Here is a 22,000-nt window from a genome sequence, read left to right as displayed (position 1 = left end):
CACGTGACCAGCTAGACCGGCCCACCGAGGGAAGCCCTATCCCAATAGGCCAATCCGCCCCTGTTGCTATGTGACTCGAGAAGTCACTCTTCTACACTTCTTCTCCCTCACTCTCCCTTCCCCTCGCTCATTCACCTCGGTCACTCATCCTCCTCCCCCTAGGATACTCGCCCCCCCTTTGTCCACTCACCTCCCTTCCCTTCCCTCCCCTTCCCTCCCCTGCCCCTACTCAAACTCCCTTCCCTCAGTTTTACCCTCTTTCTCCCACTGCCTCCCTCCCCTCTCACTCAAACCCCCTTCCCTCCACTCTCACCTCTCCCCCTCATTCTTACTCCCACTCCCTCACCTTCCCTCCTCAGTCACTCACCACCCTCTCTGTTGCGACCGTCCCAACTCTCTCCCCCCTTCCCTGGCGGCAGAGGGATGGGCTCCGGCTATCTCCCAGCTCCACCTCGGCATGTCGGCGTTTGTTTTTTCTTCAACTCGCAGATGCCCGGACCCTGCGCTTCTCTCGATCCTCAGTGTAGGTGGGGGATGGAGGGAGCGCGCACATGGATCTCAAGCTCGCGCACCTGCTCAGAGATAGCTGGTGTTCCCGTTGCCTCACATCCTGCTCCTTCCCTTCTGGCTCGCAATGTCGCTCAGAGTTCTCTGTTCCGCGCATGCATGGCAGAGCTGCTGTCTACTGCACATTTGTGGCACATCGGTCAGGGCTCATTTATCTGTATGATTATACTGTCATCTGATTTGTGTAATTCTGTATATGATCTTTGTTAATTTTCTCTTCTATAGTCTTTAGATTATCCTATTATTCCCTCCCGACTCAACCCCCTCTGCCGAAACATGGCCATGTCGGGGGACTGTACTACTGAAAACACATCTTTTCTGTATTTAAACATTGTGAATACAATGATTGTTTGAGTAACTTACTAAGTGGAATGTGCAGTATTGAACAGCTTCTCACAGCTTCATCACACATTTTCTATTACCAGTATGATTTTGTCACTTCATCACTTCTTTGTGCATTAACATTGCAACAGTAAGTCTTGGCTATATGAACTAGAAATAGCTGAAATGGCCTTCATCAGCATAAATCTTGGTATTTATTTTTTATGTTTTATTTATCAGTTTCATGACCAGCAGGGAAAGGGAAAGTGTTCCTCAGTTCTGATCATTGACACTAACAAACTAATGATAAATTCTACAGGCCATTTGAGAATGCAGTTCATGAGATTCGTATCGGTCAAGTAATTTCGCTATTAAGTATTTTAAAAAAATAGCCCAAGAAGCAGAAAGCTAGTTTTAATTTGGGAAGTGAAGTTAATGTGCAATGTGACCACAATGCGTCTCTTCACATCACGAGGGCTGAAAAAGCTACTCATGCAGAACTACGTTCACTCTTTCAGAATATTTGGCCAGTTTTGCGGCTTACTCCTTTAACTATATGTTAGAGGGATTTTTTAAAGACCCCGATAAGATCTCAAAGTAACAGAGAATCCTTCAAAATGTGTTAAGAAAATAATCTGGCCATCATGACACAGACTTGGCCATTTTTCTGAAACTAGCCTTTATTCTGAAAGAATATTTTGCATAAGTTTTGAGCTACTGCTATGCTCTTCTATATTTTACTGTTTTGGTTACTAGTAATGGCTCAGGAACCAGTTTTTATTTTGTTTTATGCTTATATTTTTGTGTTTGATGTATTTTTTATTGGTTGTTCCTCATCTATGGTATTATTACAGTTAGATGAGTCATAAACAAATAAAAAGATAGGCTCTGATTTGTTCCAAATTGGATAATTGTAATGTGATGTAATAAGGAATTCCAGTGAAATCTATTCATCATCTTCAGATTTCTCAGAACAATGCAGCTCGGGTAATAGTAGGTCATGCTCTTTTTGACTATATATGACTGTAGCCCAAATTCAATTTAAAGTATTTGTTTTGATTGATTTTTCATATTCATCATCAAGTTGGTCCTTCCTGTGTGCATTTTTCTTCATTAAATTTGATGCAAGAGGCCACGCTTCAGCTTCCCTCATTGAGAGGATTTAAATTGGAAAAATGCATAAACATTTTTATTCGGCTGGCCCAAGACTACGGAATACTTTGCCCCTGGGTTATTGTCTCTTAGACCAATATTTACGTTTTATGAAATCCGTAAAGACCTGGCTACTTTGTTCTGCATTTTCTATGCATTTGATTAATTATTACATTTTGACTGCCCAGTTTTATTGGTTTAATTAGTGTTTTGTTTTATGATATTTATATGCTTTAGATTATTGTAATTGGTCTAGTGGAATTTTTGTGGCAATCTTTTGTATTTTTATGTGTCACCATGGGCCATAGAGTGGGATATGACAGGTTATAAATGTAAATAAATAAATTCCCCTCGGATCCATGTAACTATTGCCAGGGAATATATGATATTCATAAATATGAAAATCAAAGAGGGGTTCCTTTTGATAGAGTATCTACAGTAGCTCTTTAGCCATTCATGCTGATGCTAGCAATGACAATTATCAGCATCACTGACAAATTAAAAACAATATAAGCCAGGTCATTAGTGCTGAATGTAAGACAATAAGTCTGCAGTTTTGCTGTCTAATAAATGGTGTATGGATCCACACATTGGAAGTTCCCAGCAATGGCCAATCCACCAAAACAACTTAAAATCAGATAGCAAAAGTGAAATGTTGCACTATAGAAAATTTTGCAATTTAATTTCTCTAGTGCAGTGGTTTTCAAACCCAGATCTTAAGCACTCTGACTCGGTCCAGTTTTCAGGGTTATCAATATGCACATTATCCTTGTACTTATTCTGAGAACTGGGGGTCCTTCGGGACTGGATTTGGGAGCCACTACTCTGGTGGTTCTCTCGCCTCACTGCATTGGAAAGGGTAGGCTTATGGCGGAGGTAGAGTTGGAAGGAGCATTTTCAAATTTGTATTCTCCATTTCCTTCACTTCCTAAATTAGGTAAACAAATTTGAATAAGGTTGACTTTCAACTGCAGTTTGCATTACTTTTGAAGGATTTGATTTGAAATTTTTTTTCAGGCCTAATTGAAAGAAATTTGTTTTCCATGATAAACACAGAGGTTTAATATAAATCCTCTCCCAAATCAAACGAATTAGACAAATTAAAACCCTCATCTAACATCAAACCAGGCCAAAATCAATCCAGATTTGTACATCCAAATGTAAATCTATTTAGATTACATTGTAACATAGTAAATGACAGTAGATAAAGAGTAAAATGGTCCACCCGGTCTTGTTTAGGGTTGTAACCACTGGTCCATGCTGGTTACCACAATGCATACTTACATGCATAAAGCTGTCATTGCTCATTAGCAAAATACTGACACAATGTTGTCATAAGCCTGCTAACCTCCTATAAGACAAATCACTGCCCTTCTTTTTTCCAGTTACATTTTGTCAGCCAAGTAACTACATTTATCAATGATTGTACACTGTTCCTTCCCCTATGAAACGGGTGACATTTTTAATATATAATACAATCTAAAAGAATGAAAATGCAGAGCCAGTTCCCATGGATCAAGTTCCAGTGCTATGTGCATGCCAAGTTTAGATCCCCCTTCTTCCAGGACCATCAGGCCTAGGCATACTGTGGAGGTGGTAGGCCTAGGCCTGGGGTGGGTGAGGGAAGGCAATAGGCACCACTGTGCTGGGCCTGCTAGCTGAGTGACACAGAGCATGTGGCTTGGAAGAGGCAGCTTTTGGACTGGCATGCCATGGGCAACTGGAAAAAGAGACCATTGAGGGATAAAATGGAGAGGAAAGATTTAAAAAATAAATTAAAAAATGCAAACCATACCAATAATCTCCAAAGCATCCTTGTTAGTTACATGTTCACTTTTGAGGACTAATACCTTAAGATATGTAAAATGTAGCAGTGCAGAAGCTAGAAGGAAAAATATTTATATTGATATTAGATGAGTTATAAATTAAAACTAAAGATAAAAGAATATTGTGTGGATACAGTAATATTGTATTTGACTATTTTTGACATCCTGAATTGAAGTCTTATTCCATCAAGAGAATCAGTTATTGAAATACACAACAGCCACAAGTTACAGTCTAGTATACTGCAGAGACAGCACATGTTTGAACCATGCAGGCCTCCATAGATACAGAGTCCTGCGGTTCAAACAGGGGATGTTTACATTGTGGGGCTGCAGGAGGGAGGAATTGCCTGTATTTAAGCTGCAGCGTGACAGCTTAGCGCGCTGGTTGGGGCACGGGAAAGAAGGGACAGTGCAGGGGAAGACTGGAACTGAGGCAGAGAGGAGAGGAAAATGGGAAGCAAGGACTGGGAGGGGCAGCAAAATAAGAATGGGCATCAGGGACTTGGGGGGGGGGTAGTGCAAGTGAATAATGTGATGGGGAGAGCATTGGAGGAATAGGATTTGCGGATTCATGGACAGCAGATACTGGGGTGGAGAGCAGGAGAAGAATCAGGGAAGAGCAGCGACCTTTATACTGGGGGCAGGGTTAAGAGCTGAACTCTTGATAGACTTGAGGGGCAGTGGGGGCTTCGTAGTTGGGTGAGTACTACTTTTGGTATTAAACCGGCTGGGGAGAATATGAGTGAAGGTGTGAGAAAGAGAAAGGGGCTGAAGGGCGGGGAAGGATTGCTAGGCAGTGTGGATTTGCCTGGAGGACTGGACAGAGGGTGAAAGGCAGTGGAATAGGGTTGGGGTGTGAGGAAAGGGATGGGTCTGTGAAGGAGGTGATAGAGAGTGGGCATGGGGCTGGAATTGTTGTGAAACAGATAAGGAAGCCGGTAGGGATTAAGAAGTAGAAGAATAGGCTGGAGGTCAGGGAAGGAATGAAGGTCAGGAAACGAGCAGAGGCTAGTGAGGGAATGAGAGGCACAAGAAGGTACATGAGAAAAGGGTGGTGGAAATGGAGGACCAGGGAATGGGTGAAGATAAAGGGGAATTGGATGCTTGAAAAGGAGTGAGAGATGGGGAATGAGAAGGCTAAAGGGGGGTGAAGAGAGGGAGACAGAGGCCTGGAGGGTTGAAGAGGGGTGAAATTTAATTATGAATGGATAGAAAGGCAAAGAAGGGAGAAATGGAGAAAAAAGATGAAAGGGAAGGAATAATGTCTGAGGCAGATGTAGGGAAGGAAAGGAAGATAACAGGAGGAGAGAAGAAATAGAAAGTGGCATGGAGAAGAGAGAGACCGGGACCAACCCAATCACAAAAATAAAATGCCCAGACAACAAAGGTAGAAAATATTTTATTTTCAGTTTTTAGAATGTGGAATATGTCAGCTTTGGGAATGTACATTTCTGATAACTTTGCATTTTGCTCAGTTAGGGAGGAAATGCATTTCTGTTTCTTTTTCTCAGGTATTGCACTGCATGCACAGTCAGGCTTCTTGGGGTCTCCATTTCAGATTTTGTCTGCATTTTTCTGTTTTTAATTCGTGGTCTCTTATTTTGTATTAGGTAAGGGTCAGTTTGTGTTCTGTGTATGTGAATGAGGTGAGGGATTCTGCTGACATGTAGTATCTGGCTTATTCTATTTTTCCAGTAGAAGGTGTATTGGTGTTCTAGGGCCTATAGTAACATGTGCAGTGCTGCCTTTTCCCAGGTACAATTGCTGCTGTTTGAGTCCTAGGAGTTAGTTTTTTATGGTTTGGCAGGTTTTCCATGTAGGTTCTCAGAGGTCCATATTCAGTCACTATCTGGATAGCAAAGTTAGCCAGATAAACTTATCTGGTTAACTTTGGAGATATATTCGTTAGTGCAGCCATCTTAAAGTTAGCTGGTTAAATTTAGGTCAGTTCTTTGGCCTGACCAAACGTACGGCTAACTCTGAATATTGGAATTAGCTAGATAAATAAATAAATAAAATAACTTACCTGGCTAAGTCAACTCCTCCCAGTTACGCTCCCAGAGCTCCCTTAACTTATCCAGTTAAAGTCTAGCCGGATAACTTATTATCTGGCTAGAATTTAGTCGTATAAGTGCCCAAATCTTTATTTAATGTTTTTGAATATGGACCTCAGTATGTCTTTTTGAAGGGTTTTGTGTTACTTCACAAAGTTTCTGGCAGTCGAAGATGTTTGTATCCCAAAAACCTAACTGCAATGCAGTTCTTGATAACCAGAGATTCCCAACCCCTGCTCTAAGCCAACTGCCCGTGGTCCCCTAGAGGAAACAATCAGTGAAGCTAAGAGGCCTGCTTCTTCTCAAGAATCCTGAGACCTGATCTTCTGCCTAAATGTTCCTGAATCTTCTTTTAAGGTATTATGTCTGACAGTAAGAACAATGCCTCCTAAGAGTCAAATAAATATATCAGGCAAGGAATGTTTAATCAATTCAGATGCTGGATCAACTTTTCATATTTAAACATCCATACCAATATATAGATATTGATTTGCAATTATTTTTCTTACCAAAAAATTGTATTTCCTTGTCCCCTAAAAATGATCCAGTGAATCTAATCTCTGTGAGCTTCTTGCAGGAAGAGAGTGCAATCATCAAGGCCTCAAAATCCAGAAAGGATGTACAGTTCAAATGAAACACGGTGAGATTGACGAAGTGTTTAATAAACTCAGCTGAAAAATGTAAAAGACAGAGCTTTAAAATATTTGTTTCATTTATTAAAGTTTTCTGTAGAACAATTACATGACAATGTATCTACAAACAAATCGTTCAGGAAAAGGAATAATAAAAAAAACCCAACAGGAAGACTGAAAAATAAGTCACCCCCTGATCCAGAACCAAGACTGAAGCATATCAAAGGTGACATATAAATACCTGATATCACCTGGTATATTTCCCACATTCCATAGATCCCTGTGCTTTTTAGCTTAAAACCTGCTCCTATCAGCTGTACGATCTGAATTCTTAAGGACGGAGACTCCAACAAACCAAAGGTTCACTGAAGGTGAGGAGGGAGACAAAACTGGAGAATTACTTGTCTAGCAGCTTAGGTATCTTTGTGTCATGTGTGCTGTTCCCAAAAATATACATGAGAGAGGGAAAAGGAGATTATATGAATTCATCATTGCACTGATTTTACTGCAGATTTTTTTCCAGACTGGGAAATATTAGCAGACAAGTGGTGATTTATTTATTTATTTATTTAAAGGCTTTTTTTTTTTTATACCGGTATTCGTGAGTACATCATATCGGTTTACATGTAACTTGAACATTGTACAAAGAACGGGGAGCGGAACTTGGGTGAGGTAGCGAACCATTTAAACAATTAACTTGATTTTTGACTATGTGCAGGGGTAGGAGGAATACATTATCGAGGGGTACTGTGTAGATGCAAGGGGTATAAATAAATAGGAAAACTTGGGAAAAATGGGGCAGGGGGGACATGGAGCAGTATAATTGGCAGTGTATTCATATTGCAAATATAAAGATATTTGGGCTAACACATGGCATTATTGAGATGGGGAGGGGGGAGCGGGGAGCAAATACATAACATAGTTGATGATATATGATGCTTTATCGGAGCTGAATGAGATATCCCTCTAGCACAAGGCATTGTCAGTCATTTTGCAAACAGGAGAAAATATTTATAACTGAATGAGTATGGCCATCTAGAGTCCTATTTTAATAATGTTTTAGAAATTACCATTTATTTTATTATATTTTTATACTTATTATTATTTCAGAACACCGGCTTATTAAATAAAATTGCCAATGAACTCTCATGTTACTTGTGACTCTAGAGCTCCTTTTGCTCTTCCTAGCTTTCATATTTCAGTCTTTACACTGGTTACCTATCAAAGCTAGGATTTCGTTCAAAGTACTAATGATGATACATAAACACATTCATAACACTGCCCCTCTAAATCTGTGCCATCAACTCCGTGCTCAATCCTCTGAAAGACCTATTAGAAGAGCTTACAAAGGCTCTCTGCAAGTTCCCCCTTCTAAATCTTCTCTAAGCAAAAGAGCATTATCTACATCTGGGCTGACACTTTGGAACACTCTTCCTCCTGGCCTTCGTCAAGAACAGTGTCTCCTCACCTTCAAGAAGGACTTAAAAACTTGGCTGTTTAATCAATCTTTCCCTGAAAACCCTGGTTCTCCTTGATGCAGATCTAAAAACATGAACCCTAGTCCTATGACCTACGTCTAGTGGACTTATTGATCTTTTTCCTCACAGCCCTTTAAGAACACTTTCCAATCTTAAACAATGTTCGATTTGTGAATCACATTTTATTTATTTTTGTTCTCGGTTTTGCTGCTGTGCCTTGATTCCATTTGTTTCAAATGTTCAATGGTTTTAAATGTTCAATGGCTATTTTCATTGTTTAATGTATCGCCTCATAGCGAAAGTTCAGTTCTTTTGTAAACCGGTGTGATCTATATTCTTTATAGGAATATCGGTATATAAAAAATTCAAATAAATAAATAAATAAATATGCCTCCAACAGGACATCCCAACATATATTTCTGAAAATAAGAGGATTTATGTAACCTGGTCAGTTTTAGAGGCCATACCTTTGCAAAGGCAGTGAGAGGATGGAAGCAGTTCAGAGAAGAAAAACCAAACTATTACAGGGCCTGGAATTCAAACTCTAAATAAGGAGACTCAAGGCATGCAAATGTACTTGCTGGAGGAAAAAAGGGAGAGAGGAAATGATAGAATTATTCAAATGAATAAAGTACATCAAGATACAATTTTCCACAGAAAAAAAATTGAAGGACACAAGGGCTCACGAGAGGAAGGCTGAGAGGAAATACTTTCTTGCACAGTGGGTGGTAGACATCTGGAATAATCTACCAGCAGAGGTGGTGGAAATCAAAATGGTGCTAGAATGCTTGGGAAAGGGGTGAGAGATTGGGTAAAAGAAATGATGGGGACGGGGGAACTGGCTTAGGCATGAAAACTCATATGTGTATCTTCCCAAAATGGTAGAGGACTCAAGACATGGGGCAACAAAACTGCCTTGCATAAGGAGCAATATCCTGCAGGTAATCTCCTATGGCTAATGGCTAAAAAATCCTTTTCATTGTACAAAGGATGATGACCAGAGCTAGGACCGTGTTGGTGGTCAAGCTTGCACACTGACACTTGGGAGATATCCTTAGTCAGAGCAGTGTAAACAGGGGTAACTAGGCAGACTGGGTAGGCCAATTGGTCCTTATTTGCTGATATCTGTAAACCGATTTGATTTGCATATAATGTAAGAAGATCGGTATATAAAAAACAAAAAATAATTAAATAAATAAATACATAAATGTCTACTATGCCACCATAAGGAAATTTTCAGTGGGCTAGCAGTTTCCCTTTCAAAAATTGTTTGGCTGCCAGTGCCACGAGAAGGCTTTTTCTTGTATATTTTACTGGTGCAAAGTATGTGGGTAAATCAAGGAAATGAAATGTCTGGGTAAACTTCTGGTGGCCCGCGCCGTCTCCCACTTTCAGTGCCACCCGTTTTCCTTGTGGGGAAGGGCAATATTCAAAGGCAGAAGGTTTTACGCAGGTAAACTCTTCTTTACTTGCAGAAATCCCTTTGAAAATTGCCCTCAGTGGGGACAGCTTTATAAAATTGTGAATGAATTAGGCAACAGATATGCACATGGGGCAGATTTTTAAAATTACGCGCAGGGGGTACATTTGTGCGCTCTACCCGGCGCGCACAAATGTATACCTGAGTTTATGACATGTGCGCACTGCCACTCGCATGTTATAAAATCCGGGGTCGGCATGCGCAAGGGGGTGCACACGTGCACCTTGCGCATGCCGAGCCCTAGGGGAAGCCCAATGGCTTTCCCCATTCCCTCCAAGGCCGCTCCGAAATCCAGATCATTTATAAATATATTAAAAAGCACTGGTCCAAGTACAGATCCCTGAGGCACTCCACTGTTAACCTTTTTCCACTGTGAAAACAGACCATTCAATCCTACTCTGTTTCCTGTCTTTTAACCAGCTTGCAATCCACAAAAGGACATCGCCTCCTATCCCTTGACTTTTTAGTTCTCTTAGAAGCCTCTCATGTAGGACTTTGTCGAAAACCTTCTGAAAATCCAAACACATCACATCTACTGGTTCGCCTTTGTCCACAACTTTATTCACCCCTTCAAAAAATGTAGATTTGTGAGGAAAGACATCCCTTGGGTAAATCCATACTAGCTGTGTCCCATTAATCCATGTCTATTTAAAGGTTCTGTGATTTTATTTTTTATAATAGTTTCCACAATTTTTCCTGGCACTGAAGTCAGGCTCACCAGTCTATAGTTTCCAGGATCACCCCTTGATCCCTTTTAAATATCAGGGTTACATTGGCCATCGTCTAATCTTCAGGTACAACGGATGATTTTAATGATAGGTTACAAATTAATTGAAATAAGTCTGAAATTTAATTTTTTAGTTCTTTCAGAACCCTGGGATGTATACCATCCAGTCCAGGTGATTTACTACTCTTCAGTTTGTCAATCTGGCCTACCACATCTTCCAGGTTCACCGTGATTTGGCCTTATCTTCCCTAAGTGCCCCTTTAACTCCTCGATCATTTAACGGTCCAACTGACTCCCTCTCAGGCTTTCTGCTTCGGATATATTTTAAAAAGTTTTTATGGTGAGTTTTTGCCTCTACAGCCAACTTCTTTTCAAATTCTCTCTTAGCCTGTCTTATCAATGTCTTACTTTAAACTTGCCAGTGCTTATTCTTAATTCTATTTTTTTCTGATGGATCATTCTTCCAATTTTTGAATGAAGATCTTTTAAGCTAAAATAGCCTTTTTCACCTCACCTTTCTTAATGTGTGGAATACATCTGGACTGTGTTTCAAGGATGGTATTTTTTTTTAACAACTTCCACGCATGTTGCACACTTTTTACCTTTGTAGTGCTAGAGCCGTGGATTTACTTATTGTCCCCTTTCAGTCATTAATTCAAATTTGAATTATGATCACTATTGCCAAGTGGCCCCACCACTGTTACCTCTACCAATTCCTGCACTCCACTGAGAATTAGATCTAAAATTACTCCCTCTCTCATTGGTTCCTGAACCAGTCGCTCCATAAAACTGTCATTTATTCCATCCAGGAACTTTATCTCTCTAGCATGTCCTGATGTTTCACTTACCCAGTCAATATTGGGGTAGTTAATCTCCCATTATTACTGCACTGCCAATTGGGTTAGCGTCCCTAATTTCTCTTAGCACTGTCTGTCTTACCATCTTGACCAGGTGGATGGTAGTATACTCCTATCACTATTCTCTTCCCCAAAACTCAAAGGATTTCTACCCATAAAGATTTGATTATACATTTAGTCTCATGCAGGATCTTTATCCTGTTGGACTCTATGCCTTCCTGGACATAAAGCGCCACCCCGCCATCAAGATGCTCCTCTCTGTCATTGCGATATAATTTGTACCCCAGTATAGCACTAGCCCATTGGTTATCCTCTTTCCACCATGTCTCTGTGATGCCAATTAAGTCTATGTCGTCATTCACTACTATACACTCTCAGGGGCAGATTTTAAAAGTTACCCAGTGCACATAAATGTACATCCGTTCTTATAACATGCACGCGCAGCCGCGCGCATGTTATAAAATCAGGGATCGGTGCGCACAAGGGGGTGCACACTAGTGCAACTTGTGCGTGCCGAGCGAATTGTTGGGTCTCTGGGCCAACATCCCAAAACTCCGGGTGCCTTGTTACAGAAGGCTGGAAGAGAAAGGGCCTGAACCAGCGCACGTTCAAAGGAGGAGCATCAGCACCCGTGCCCCCAGAAGAAAACGTGAAGCTGGTGCTGTGCGACAAGAAAGACTAGCAGAAGCGTCACCCTCCTCCGTGGGAAACTGAAGATGCAGGAGGAGGAGCAACAGTATCAGGCCCCATCTGAAAATAAAACAAGGGCAGAGCGGGCCAATGCTAGTGTAGGAGGAGGAGGAAGTGGTGCGCATGTCCCATGGGCCTGGGGAAAGAGGAGGCTCCTGTGGCTAATGAGAATTGAGGTGAGAAAAGACAATGTGAGTGCATGTGTGTAAGGAAGAGGGAGAGAAGTGAATGAGTGTATAAGTGTGTAGGCATGTTTGGGTGTGTGTGGGAAAGTGAGAGTGGGGCAGGGGGTGTGCCCTCCCCTCCCTTGCGTCAGGCAGCATATTGTCTTGGCTTGCCCCTGGTTAAGGCCAGAGGGATGCTGGGTCGTAATGAAAGAGGCCTAACCAACAGGAAAAACGAAGTGATAATGCCATAGTACAGTCCCTTGGTGAGGCCTCACCTGAAATACTGTGTTCAGTTCTTGAGACCTCATCTCGAAAAGGATAATTACAGAATGGAAGCGATCTAGAGAAAGGTGACTAAAATGGTGTGGGGTCTCTATGGAAAGCCATCTAAGATGAGATTGAAGGACCTTAATATGTATACCATGGAAGATAGAAGAGACAGGGGAGATATGATGTAGAGCTTCAATACTTGAAAAGAATTAACCATGCACACAAATCAAATATTTTCCAATAGAAAGGAATCTATAAATCTAGGGGTCATATGATAAAACTCCAAGGAGGAAGACTCAAAAACAATGTCAGGAAATATTTCTTCATGGCAAGGGTGATAGATGCATGGAATGCCCTCCTGGAAGAGGTGGTGAAGATGAGAACACTAATGTAATTCAGAAGGGCATGGGACAAACCCAGAGATCCCTGCTGGCTAGGAATGGAAATGAACAAATGGGGTAACTATTATTACACCTAAAGTTTACATTTTTGCTTGGAGGTAGCCTGCACATAGTGAAAATTGCTACTACCTTAACAGAAAGACTGGGAGCAGATAAATGTTAAAAAAAGAGTCACAGATAATGATGAGTCTTTAGGGACCCCAAGTTTCAATATCTTGAACTTTTGAATATGCTCAATTAAGTCTCACCTGGTTCTTTTGGCCAGTAAGAAATGATGTAAACCATTTAAGGACCACCACCAATATGCCCGTACCTTGCAGCTGGGATAACATTATTTGATGGTTAACTGTGTCAAATGCAGCTGACAGATCTAATAGAACTAGAATGAAATTTGTACCTGTTTCAAAACTGCATCTAAATATGTGTAAGTTTGAAAGCAGACGTGTTTCAGTGTTGTCTGCTGGCCTAAAGCCAAATTGGAATTGATAGAGGATAATCTCATGACATAAAAACTTTATTATAACAGTGGAACAAGGGTCTAAAGTACATGTAGGGGAGTTCATACAGGAAATATACTGCAACACTTCATCAATGGTCACAGATTGGAAAAATTCCCCTCCGAACTTCAGCATGCTCATTATTTATAGTTACCAACAACTGATTATCAGAGAACTTAGAACAGACTTTTTTCTCTTTCATTTTTTCTTATTTATGATTATTTGTCAGATTTTCTATACCGTCGTTCAGACGAGCCATCACAATGGTTTACAGCCCTTAGATCGCAATCCCTCTGGGGTTGGCACTTCAGAGTGGATTACATTCAGATACTGTAGGTATTTCCCTACTGCAAAGGATTTGCAGGTGGCTTCTGTCAGTGGTAAATCATGATTTTTTTAAACCTGGAGTTAACTGATTTGAGTGTTTAACTGTACAAAAAGCTCTTGTGCACTATTTCCTGCTCTATGAATCATTTGTATTTTAAGTTTGTTTTGTTTTATGTATTGTATTTTATATATTGTATATATTGCTTTGAATAATTTAGTATAATCTGTAAAGTAGTTCATACATAATTTTAAATAAACAGGAATCCTTTCAGCAAAAAAAAAAAAAAGCTTTTGTTGCATATTTGGTTTCAATATTAGATTTCGGCAGATGATCTTGATAACATGCAGTGCTGTGAGTGGAAAGGTTGCCATGCTATTTTCTTTCTGCACGCTAGTGCTCTTTTTGCTTGACTTAGGCTCAGTTTTAAGCCACGGATTGCAATGAGACTGGAGGGCCTGACAGTCGAAATGACTGGCAGGCCAAGGTAATGCGGGCCCAGGCATGCTCGGGAAGGGGCAGGTCCCTAGGGGTAGGGTGCCACAGGACGAGGAAGGGCCCAGGAAGGCAGGGGTCACCTGAGGGACAGGCAGCGGAGGGGGGGGGGGTCGGGGTCAGGAGAAGGTGAGGCGGTTATCAGTAAGGTAAGGCTAGGGGCAGAAGGAGGAGCTGAGGCGATGCTGGCCAATCCTGATTGGCCAGCAAGCCGTGTTTGAATTTAGGGTAGGGGCTGCCTCAGAGCAACGCGGCACAGTCCTTCTCTGCGGCGCGGCTGCTCCAAGAGGCAGAGGCCGTTTTTCCACGAGTAGTCTTCCTTAGGAATACTAGGCGTGCAAAAAGGGCTCGGCGGCGGCGAGGTACCTGCGGTGAAGGGCGAGGAGCAGAGGCGGGCTGTCGCTGATTGCGGCGCGAGGCAGCTGCTGCACGTCCGGAGATGGCCTCGGAAGAGGCGGCTTGCGTCCCCGGAGATTCGGAGGAGGGCGGCATCTCGCCCGGCCGGGAGCCCGTTCGGTCGGCGGAGGAGCGGGTGAGCGGGGATGCATGGGGCGGTGCAGATGGCGATGGGCGGGCTGCGGCGAGCGAGGGAGGCGTGGCTGGTGAGGAGGACGGAGGCCGTGGGGGGCCAGAGGGGCTTCGGCTGATCGAGGTGGAGGCGGGGCCGGGTAGGAGGCGAGCCGGGCGAGCGTCCCGCTTGCGTTCGCGCTCCAGGGGGGGCGGCAGAGGCAGGGGGGTTGGTAGGCTGGGCGCGCCTTCGGGGGCCGGCGGCGAATCAGGGCCGTGCGGCCTGATGGGGGCAGGGTCGGCTGGCTGGGACGCCGGCGCGGGTATTGTGCGCGCCGGGATTGGCACAGCCAGGTCGGGGATGGGGGCAGGGTCTGGCCCTGCGGAGTTGGAAAGATGAGATAGGGCCTGCGGGGGGGTTCCTTTAGACGGATCGGGTGGTGCAGGGCTGCTGCCGGGATGGTCCGGGGTGGATCTGGTGCGGGGGGCAGGAGACTTGCAAGAGGCAAGTGACGGGGAGCCATGGTGGGAGTGGTCGGGGGAGTCTCGACGCTCTCCTACGGGGTGGCGACACGAGCGGCGTGCGGTGGCTCGCGGGCTCCTGCAGTCAGGCCGCCGGTTACTGTCTGCCAGGGGGGCCGAGGAGATCTCGGGGGAGGGGCAAGTTGCGCCGTGGCTGGCGGACCCCGAGCGGGTGACTTCTAGGCCGCTATGTGCAGCTGGGGGGGGACACAGCAGGGAGTCTCTCTAAGGGGACCCCGGGGCGGGTGAGGGCCGGACGCGGGGCGCGTGGTCTGAACAGGGGGTCGAGTGTGGCAAGGGGTCCTCGCGAGGGAGGGGGGAGACGGTCCGTCGGTTTGCAGGTGGGTCCTCCTCCTGTGCCTGCTGTTGGTTCTTCACAGATGGGTTCGGCTGAGGACGGCGGGGACGGGCCCGGTCCGTCGCGGCATGAGGCCTGGAGGAATGAGGCTGCAGTTGCAGAGCGGCGGGCGATGGCAGAGGGGTCAGCGGTGCTTGGAGTGGCGGCAGTCAGTGATTTTCCTCAAGGTGAGTTCCTTCTTTTCCCTGGGGACGGGGTTAGGGAGGTGGCGGCGGATTCTGGGGTGCTGCCTGGAAGGTCGCGGGGGGACTCAGACAAGGGGATTAGGAGCGGGACGGAAGATAGAGGGGGCGCGGGTTTGGCAGCAGGTAAGGCCCGCGGGGCGGCTCACAAAAAATCCAGGTCCAAGCGGCGGAGGGAGCGGGACAGTTCCTCGGAGTCGACTTCTTCCTCTTCGTCCTCTTCCTCGTCCATCTCTTCTGATTCGGCGACTGGGGTGTTGCCTGGTGCCAAACCCGGGGAGGCTTCTTGTGGTACTCCGGCGCTTGTTACTTTTTCGGAGTTATGGGAAGAGGTTCCTAGAGTGCTCCGGCGGAAGATTAGGCGCCGCAAATTTATTGATATTTTTCAATTGCTGGAGGGGCGTCGCGGGAAGCGAAAGCATAAGAAGAAGCGCGGGAAGAGCGATCGTTTTCCAGGAGTTCAAGTGAAGGTGGCGCGGAATAGTCATAATTGGACTCGGTCTTTTTTGCGTCTGGCCAGTGTGATTGGGCATCGTGACCCGTCACAGTATGGTCCGATGTTGTCCTATGCTGACGCGATTTTGGCTGCGAGCAAGACCTATGATGGGTGGTCGTGGCTCAATTATGACGAGCGCTTTAGGGATCGCATGGAAGAAAATCGGTTTATGACCTGGGGCAAGCAAGACGTGAGTTTGTGGTTGACTCAAATGGCCTCTAAGGCGGTCGGGGGCGGTTCGGGAGCTGGAGTGTCTGCGGGCGCGGGCTTCACACGGCCCTTTCGCCAAGGGTTTCCCGCTCTTGGGGCGGGCAAGGCGGGGGCAGGGGGCTCTGATGTCTGCTGGCGGTTTAACCGCTCCGTGTGCTCCTTTACAGACTGCAAGTTCCGACATGCGTGTGCCACTTGTGGAGCCGCCCATCCCGCATCGCGGTGTGTCAAGCGGCCAGGCGATGGCTCCGCTGGCATTTCCGGCGCCAAAGGTGGGGGGAAGTGAGGTTTGGGGCATGGCGGCCTCTCCAGTCCTGCTTGGTCCCATGCGTCAGTGATTGCAGGCTTACCCTATGCGGGACGGAGCTGATTTGTTGGAGAGGGGTTTTTCGGAGGGTTTTTGGATTCCGTGCGGGGAGCGGATACCTGGGGGGGGTGGGGAGAATTGTCCGTCGATCAACCGGTTAGTAGCGATAGTGGACGAAAAGCTGCGCGGGGAAATAGTCTTGGGGCGGATTGCGGGTCCATTCCCGGAGCCGCCGTTCCGAGGGTTGGTGTTGTCCCCGCTGGCAGTCATCCCGAAAAGGGAGCCTGGAAAGTATCGCTTAATTCACAATCTGTCTTTCCCGGCGGGGGACTCCGTGAATGACTGTATCCCTAAGGCACTTTGCGCGGTACGGTACGCTTCCTTCGATTCGGCAGTGAGGGTGATCATTCGTTGTGGTCCGGGTGCATTGTTGGCAAAAACCGATATCGAATCGGCTTTCCGGCTGTTGCCGGTTCACCCGCGGGATTTTCACCTGTTGGGATTTCGTTTTCGGAATTCTTTCTATTTTGACAAATGTATGCCCATGGGATGTTCGATCGCATGTGCTTACTTCGAGGCGTTTAGTACCTTCTTGCATTGGGTGGTGGTCAGCCGGGCGGGGTCAGGGAATGTGGTTCATTACCTGGATGACTTCCTGTTTGTGGGAGTCGCAGGGTCGGCGGATTGTTTGTCTTTGTTGAACTGCTTTCAGGGGGTGGCTAGCGAGTTTGGCATTCCGTTGGCTGCCGGTAAGACGGAGGGTCCGTGTACCAGGCTGGTGTTTTTGGGGATCGAGGTGGATTCGATAGCGATGGTCTCGCGTTTACCCTGCGAGAAGGTGGTTCGGCTGCGGAAGTTGGTCAGCCGGGCGTTGGAGCGGCCTAAGCTCACGCTCTTCGAGTTGCAGTCACTGGTGGGAAGTTTGAATTTCGCATGCCGTGTAATTCCTATGGCTAGGGCTTTTCTGCGGCGCTTGACCAGGGCAATGGCGGGGGTGGCGAGGCACCATCATCGGGTCCGGGTTACTGCCTTGATGAGGGAGGATTTGAGGATATGGGATCGGTTCTTGGTTGACTTTAATGGGACAATGCTTTGGCAGGATAATCCGCTTTCCAATCATGACCTCGATTTGTTTACAGACGCGGCGGGAGCTTTCGGCTTTGGGGCTTACTTTCAAGGTTCGTGGTGTGCGGCCGAGTGGCCGGTGGGGTGGATAACCGCGGGGATCACGAAGAATATCACCTTCCTGGAGCTGTTTCCGATCGTGGTAGCCCTGCATATTTGGGGCCCGCGGCTTCAGGGCAGACGGGTCGTCTTCTGGTGCGACAACATGGGTGTGGTTGAAGTCATTAATAAGAGGGCTGCCAAGTGTGCTAGGGTGTCAGAGTTGTTGCGGGAATTGATCTTGTGCTGCATGACTTTAAACGTGACTATTTGGGCTCGTCATGTACCGGGGGTTGCTAACGGTGTGGCTGATTCTCTTTCTCGTTTCAAGTGGGAGTTGTTTCAAGTATTGTCCCCCGAGGCGGACCCCTGCGGAGTTGCAGTGCCATCTTCCCTCTGGAGGTTCGGTTTCCCCAGGCCTGGAACCTGCTGCGGGCTTCACTAGCCCCGTCCACATGGTCAAGTTACGTGGCGGGTGCCCGGAAAGTGGCGGCATTTCTGTCTGCGGCGGGGTGGCATGGAGGTCCCGTGTCGGATATGTTGTTGCTTCGTTTCCTCGTGCTTGCTAGAGCGGCCGGTTATACGAAAGCGGCTGTGGGCAAGCAATTAGCGGGGTTCTCCTTTTTTATGAGGGCCCATGGATGGGGGTTCCCAGCGGGCAGATTTATTGTGCGTCGTGTCTTGGTGGGATGGGCTAGAGAGGTGGGGCGTCGTGAGGACAGGCGTTTACCGATCACTCATGATATTTTGCTGAGGTTGTGGGAGGCTTTGGCGGGCATATGTTTCTCGTCGTATGAGACGTTGTTATTTAGGTTGGCCTTCGTGTTTGCCTTTTTTGGGGCCTTTCGAATTAGCGAATTGGTGGCGCGGTCGGCGGCCAGCCCGGACAGTCTGGGTTTATTGGCGCGACATGTGCGGGTCACTACACGGTCAGTGAGGATCTTCATCCCTAGATCCAAAACCGATCAGGCTGGCAAGGGGATGTTGGTGGAGCTGCGGGCAGTGCCTGGTTTGTGTACGTGCCCAGTGTTCAACGCCGCGCAGTATTGTCGGGTGCGGCCCCCAGAGTGGGGTACGTTTTTGATTCATGCGGATCTTCGCCCGCTGACGCGGTTTCAGTTCGAAAGGGTTCTTCGAGAGGCATTGTCGTCCGTGGGTTTGGTAGTCGGCCGTTTCGGGACTCATTCTTTCCGGATCGGCGCAGCAACCGCGGCGGCGCAGGCGGGTTTACCCGGGGCAGTGATTCAGCGAATTGGGCGGTGGCGATCTAATGCTTTTCAGGGGTATGTTCGCCCCGGTTCGGGGCGGTAGGGAACCGTATTAACTCTTGTTTCTTTCCAGGTGCAGTCACAACGGGGAAGGCAGCGTGGATTGTGGGACATTCTTATACCCACTGGGCACACAGACATGCTTGCGGCCGCCCTTACGGGCCGCACTTGGACTTACACAAGAGGGGGGCTCAGGTACATTGGCTGGGTCGGCGGGGCATGGTTTGGGATGAGCTGATCCCGTGCGTGCGGGAGGCGCGCGAGCGGCTGGGACTGCCGCGGGCGGTGGTAATTCATCTGGGGGGCAATGATTGGGGTAAGCTGCCCGCCAGGCAGTTCATCGGTATGGTCCGAAAGGATCTCATGATGATTTCTATGATGTTACCATCTGTTGTAGTGTGTTGGTCGGATATTTTGATAAGGCCTTCTGAATCGGACAAGGTGATTTGGCGTCGTAGTAGATCCAAAGCCAACCAGCAGATTGGGGCCTGGTTGGTACGGTTGGGTGGCAGGCACATTCGTTATGAATGGTCCTGGGGGTCGGTAACTGGGTTGTTTGGAAAGGACGGTGTACACCTTTCGTTTCTCGGGATGGACTTATTCCTTAATTCGATTCAGGAGGCCTTAGAGGAGTTCTTCCCTTTGTAGTTTTGGCCGCATCTTTGGGGGTCACAGACATCTCATGTCTGTGTCTATGGCGGATGGCCCGAGCCAATGCTGGCGGTACACTGTTTATATATTGATGAGATGTTGGATTCAGGGGACGATTTCAATGTGATGTACTTCTGAGGAACGCTTGGGCGGCGGACTCCTTGCTAGAAGGCGGCGGGAGTCATTCGGCAGGCCTGGCTACTTGCTAGAAGGCGGCGGTGGCACACTGGGTTGGCTCCTTGCTGGAAGGTGGTTGGAGTCTGAATCTGGTGAGGAGGCCAAAGGCAAGCTGAGTGGCTGGTGGAGAGTCGTCTTGCTAGAGGAGTGGCGGACGGCTGGAAGATTGTTACTGTTGATTTTGTAATGTTATTGGGGCTCGGGCCTCCAGGTTATTATTAAAGCTGCGGCCTTGTTAAACCCAAACCCCCATTGTCTGTGATTATTGAGGAATGTAAAGGGTGGATGTGAGAGAGTGATGTCCTGGATGCCCGCATTATGGAGGGCCTGACAGTCGAAATGACTGGCAGGCCAAGGTAATGCGGGCCCAGGCATGCTTGGGAAGGGGCAGGTCCCTAGGGGTAGGGTGCCACAGGACGAGGAAGGGCCCAGGAAGGCAGGGGTCACCTGAGGGACAGGCAGCGGAGGGGGGGGGGGGGGGGGTCGGGGTCAGGAGAAGGTGAGGCGGTTATCAGTAAGGTAAGGCTAGGGGCAGAAGGAGGAGCTGAGGCGATGCTGGCCAATCCTGATTGGCCAGCAAGCCGTGTTTGAATTTAGGGTAGGGGCTGCCTCGGAGCAACGCGGCACAGTCCTTCTCTGCGGCGCGGCTGCTCCAAGAGGCAGAGGCCGTTTTCCCTCCCGCCCACCCTCATTATTATTATTGTTGTCTGTTATTTTGAATTGTGATGGCTGTCGCAGCGGATGGCCCGAGCCAATGCTGGCGGTACACTGTTTATATATTGATGAGATGTTGGATTCAGGGGACGATTTCAATGTGATGTACTTCTGAGGAACGCTTGGGCGGCGGACTCCTTGCTAGAAGGCGGTGGGAGTCATTCGGCAGGCCTGGCTACTTGCTAGAAGGCGGCGGTGGCACACTGGGTTGGCTCCTTGCTGGAAGGTGGTTGGAGTCTGAATCTGGTGAGGAGGCCAAAGGCAAGCTGAGTGGCTGGTGGAGAGTCGTCTTGCTAGAGGAGTGGCGGACGGCTGGAAGATTGTTACTGTTGATTTTGTAATGTTATTGGGGCTCGGGCCTCCAGGTTATTATTAAAGCTGCGGCCTTGTTAAACCCAAACCCCCATTGTCTGTGATTATTGAGGAATGTAAAGGGTGGATGTGAGAGAGTGATGTCCTGGATGCCCGCATTACTGCTAGGACAGAGTTCTTTTAATGGGGCAACTGTAATCAATGACTGAGGTAACAAATTATACCAAATAGCAACAAGGCTATTAATATTCTGCTTTTCCATTTTGTAAGCTCAGGGGGCCAAGGTATTCTCTGTAATACAGTCTAGGAAATTTTAGAATCACATTGATAAATAGATGATAGAACCAAAGAACTTGTTTGAATAAATCAGTACATCCATTGGAGGCAAAACCAGAACCTGTAAAAATCAGATCTAACATGTGGCACAAGCGATGGGTTACTTGGTTAACTAGTTCTAAAAATCCTAAGGATTTTGTGATCTCCAAGAATTCAGTATAGAATGTGGATAATGGAAATTCATCCATATGCAAATTAAAATCACCTAAAATAAAAAAAAATTATTCACATTAATACTAGATGATGAAAGAAACTCTATCAAATAGGAAAAATTCATGTAGAACATTCTAGGAGGCATAAATACCAAACAAATACCCAAAGAGCCTTCAGCATTAAACTGGATTAATCATGACATCAACATGGGATAATGAGTGATTTCCTAAATAAGATTATTAGATCACCAACCTGTGTCAGACCTTACTGAAAACCAAGTACACTACTGATCCAAGGGAGAGTGCTAGATGTGGTGTACTTAGATTTCAGCAAGGCCTTAGACACGGTTTTGCACAGGAGACTTCTAAATAAATTGAGCGCCCTTAGTATGGGACTTACACTGGCTGACCAGGAAGTGACAAAGTGTAGTGGTAAATGGAGTTTACTCTGAGAAGGGTGGTGTTACTAAAGGGGGTGCCTTAGTGACCGATCTTAAGATCAGTTCTTTTCAATATTTTTGTGATTGATATAATGGAAGGATTGTCGGGAAAGGTTTGTCTTTTTGCCAATAATATAAAAATCTGCAACAGGATAAACAGTCAGGAAGTAGTGAAAAACATGTCTAGAGCAAGGGTGCTTATACCAGTCCTACTGCAAATAAATCTCATGCACATTCATGAAGCATATCCTGAAAACCCAACTGG

At 46.4% G+C, this 22,000-nt stretch overlaps 1 protein-coding gene across 2 annotated transcripts in view; it reads right to left on the bottom strand.

The window, feature by feature from the left end:
- The window catches only part of LOC115074737 (baculoviral IAP repeat-containing protein 1-like), a 104,162-nt gene that overhangs the window by 22,749 nt on the left and 59,413 nt on the right, over positions 1–22,000 (bottom strand). The window contains exons 12-13 of one of the 2 annotated variants that reach the window (XM_029574503.1): positions 6,430–6,591; positions 3,836–3,922 (exon numbers count right to left, since the gene is read on the bottom strand). In XM_029574503.1, the coding sequence (XP_029430363.1) occupies positions 3,836–3,922; positions 6,430–6,591 (249 nt within the window). The remainder of the gene's footprint in view (positions 1–3,835; positions 3,923–6,429; positions 6,592–22,000) is intronic. The other variant, XM_029574510.1, reaches the window with a different exon arrangement.

The sequence above is a fragment of the Rhinatrema bivittatum genome, chromosome 1 (assembly GCF_901001135.1).
Source record: "Rhinatrema bivittatum chromosome 1, aRhiBiv1.1, whole genome shotgun sequence".
In the NCBI taxonomy this organism is placed as follows: Eukaryota; Metazoa; Chordata; class Amphibia; order Gymnophiona; family Rhinatrematidae; genus Rhinatrema; species Rhinatrema bivittatum.
This window is presented reverse-complemented; position numbering and strand designations above follow the sequence as displayed.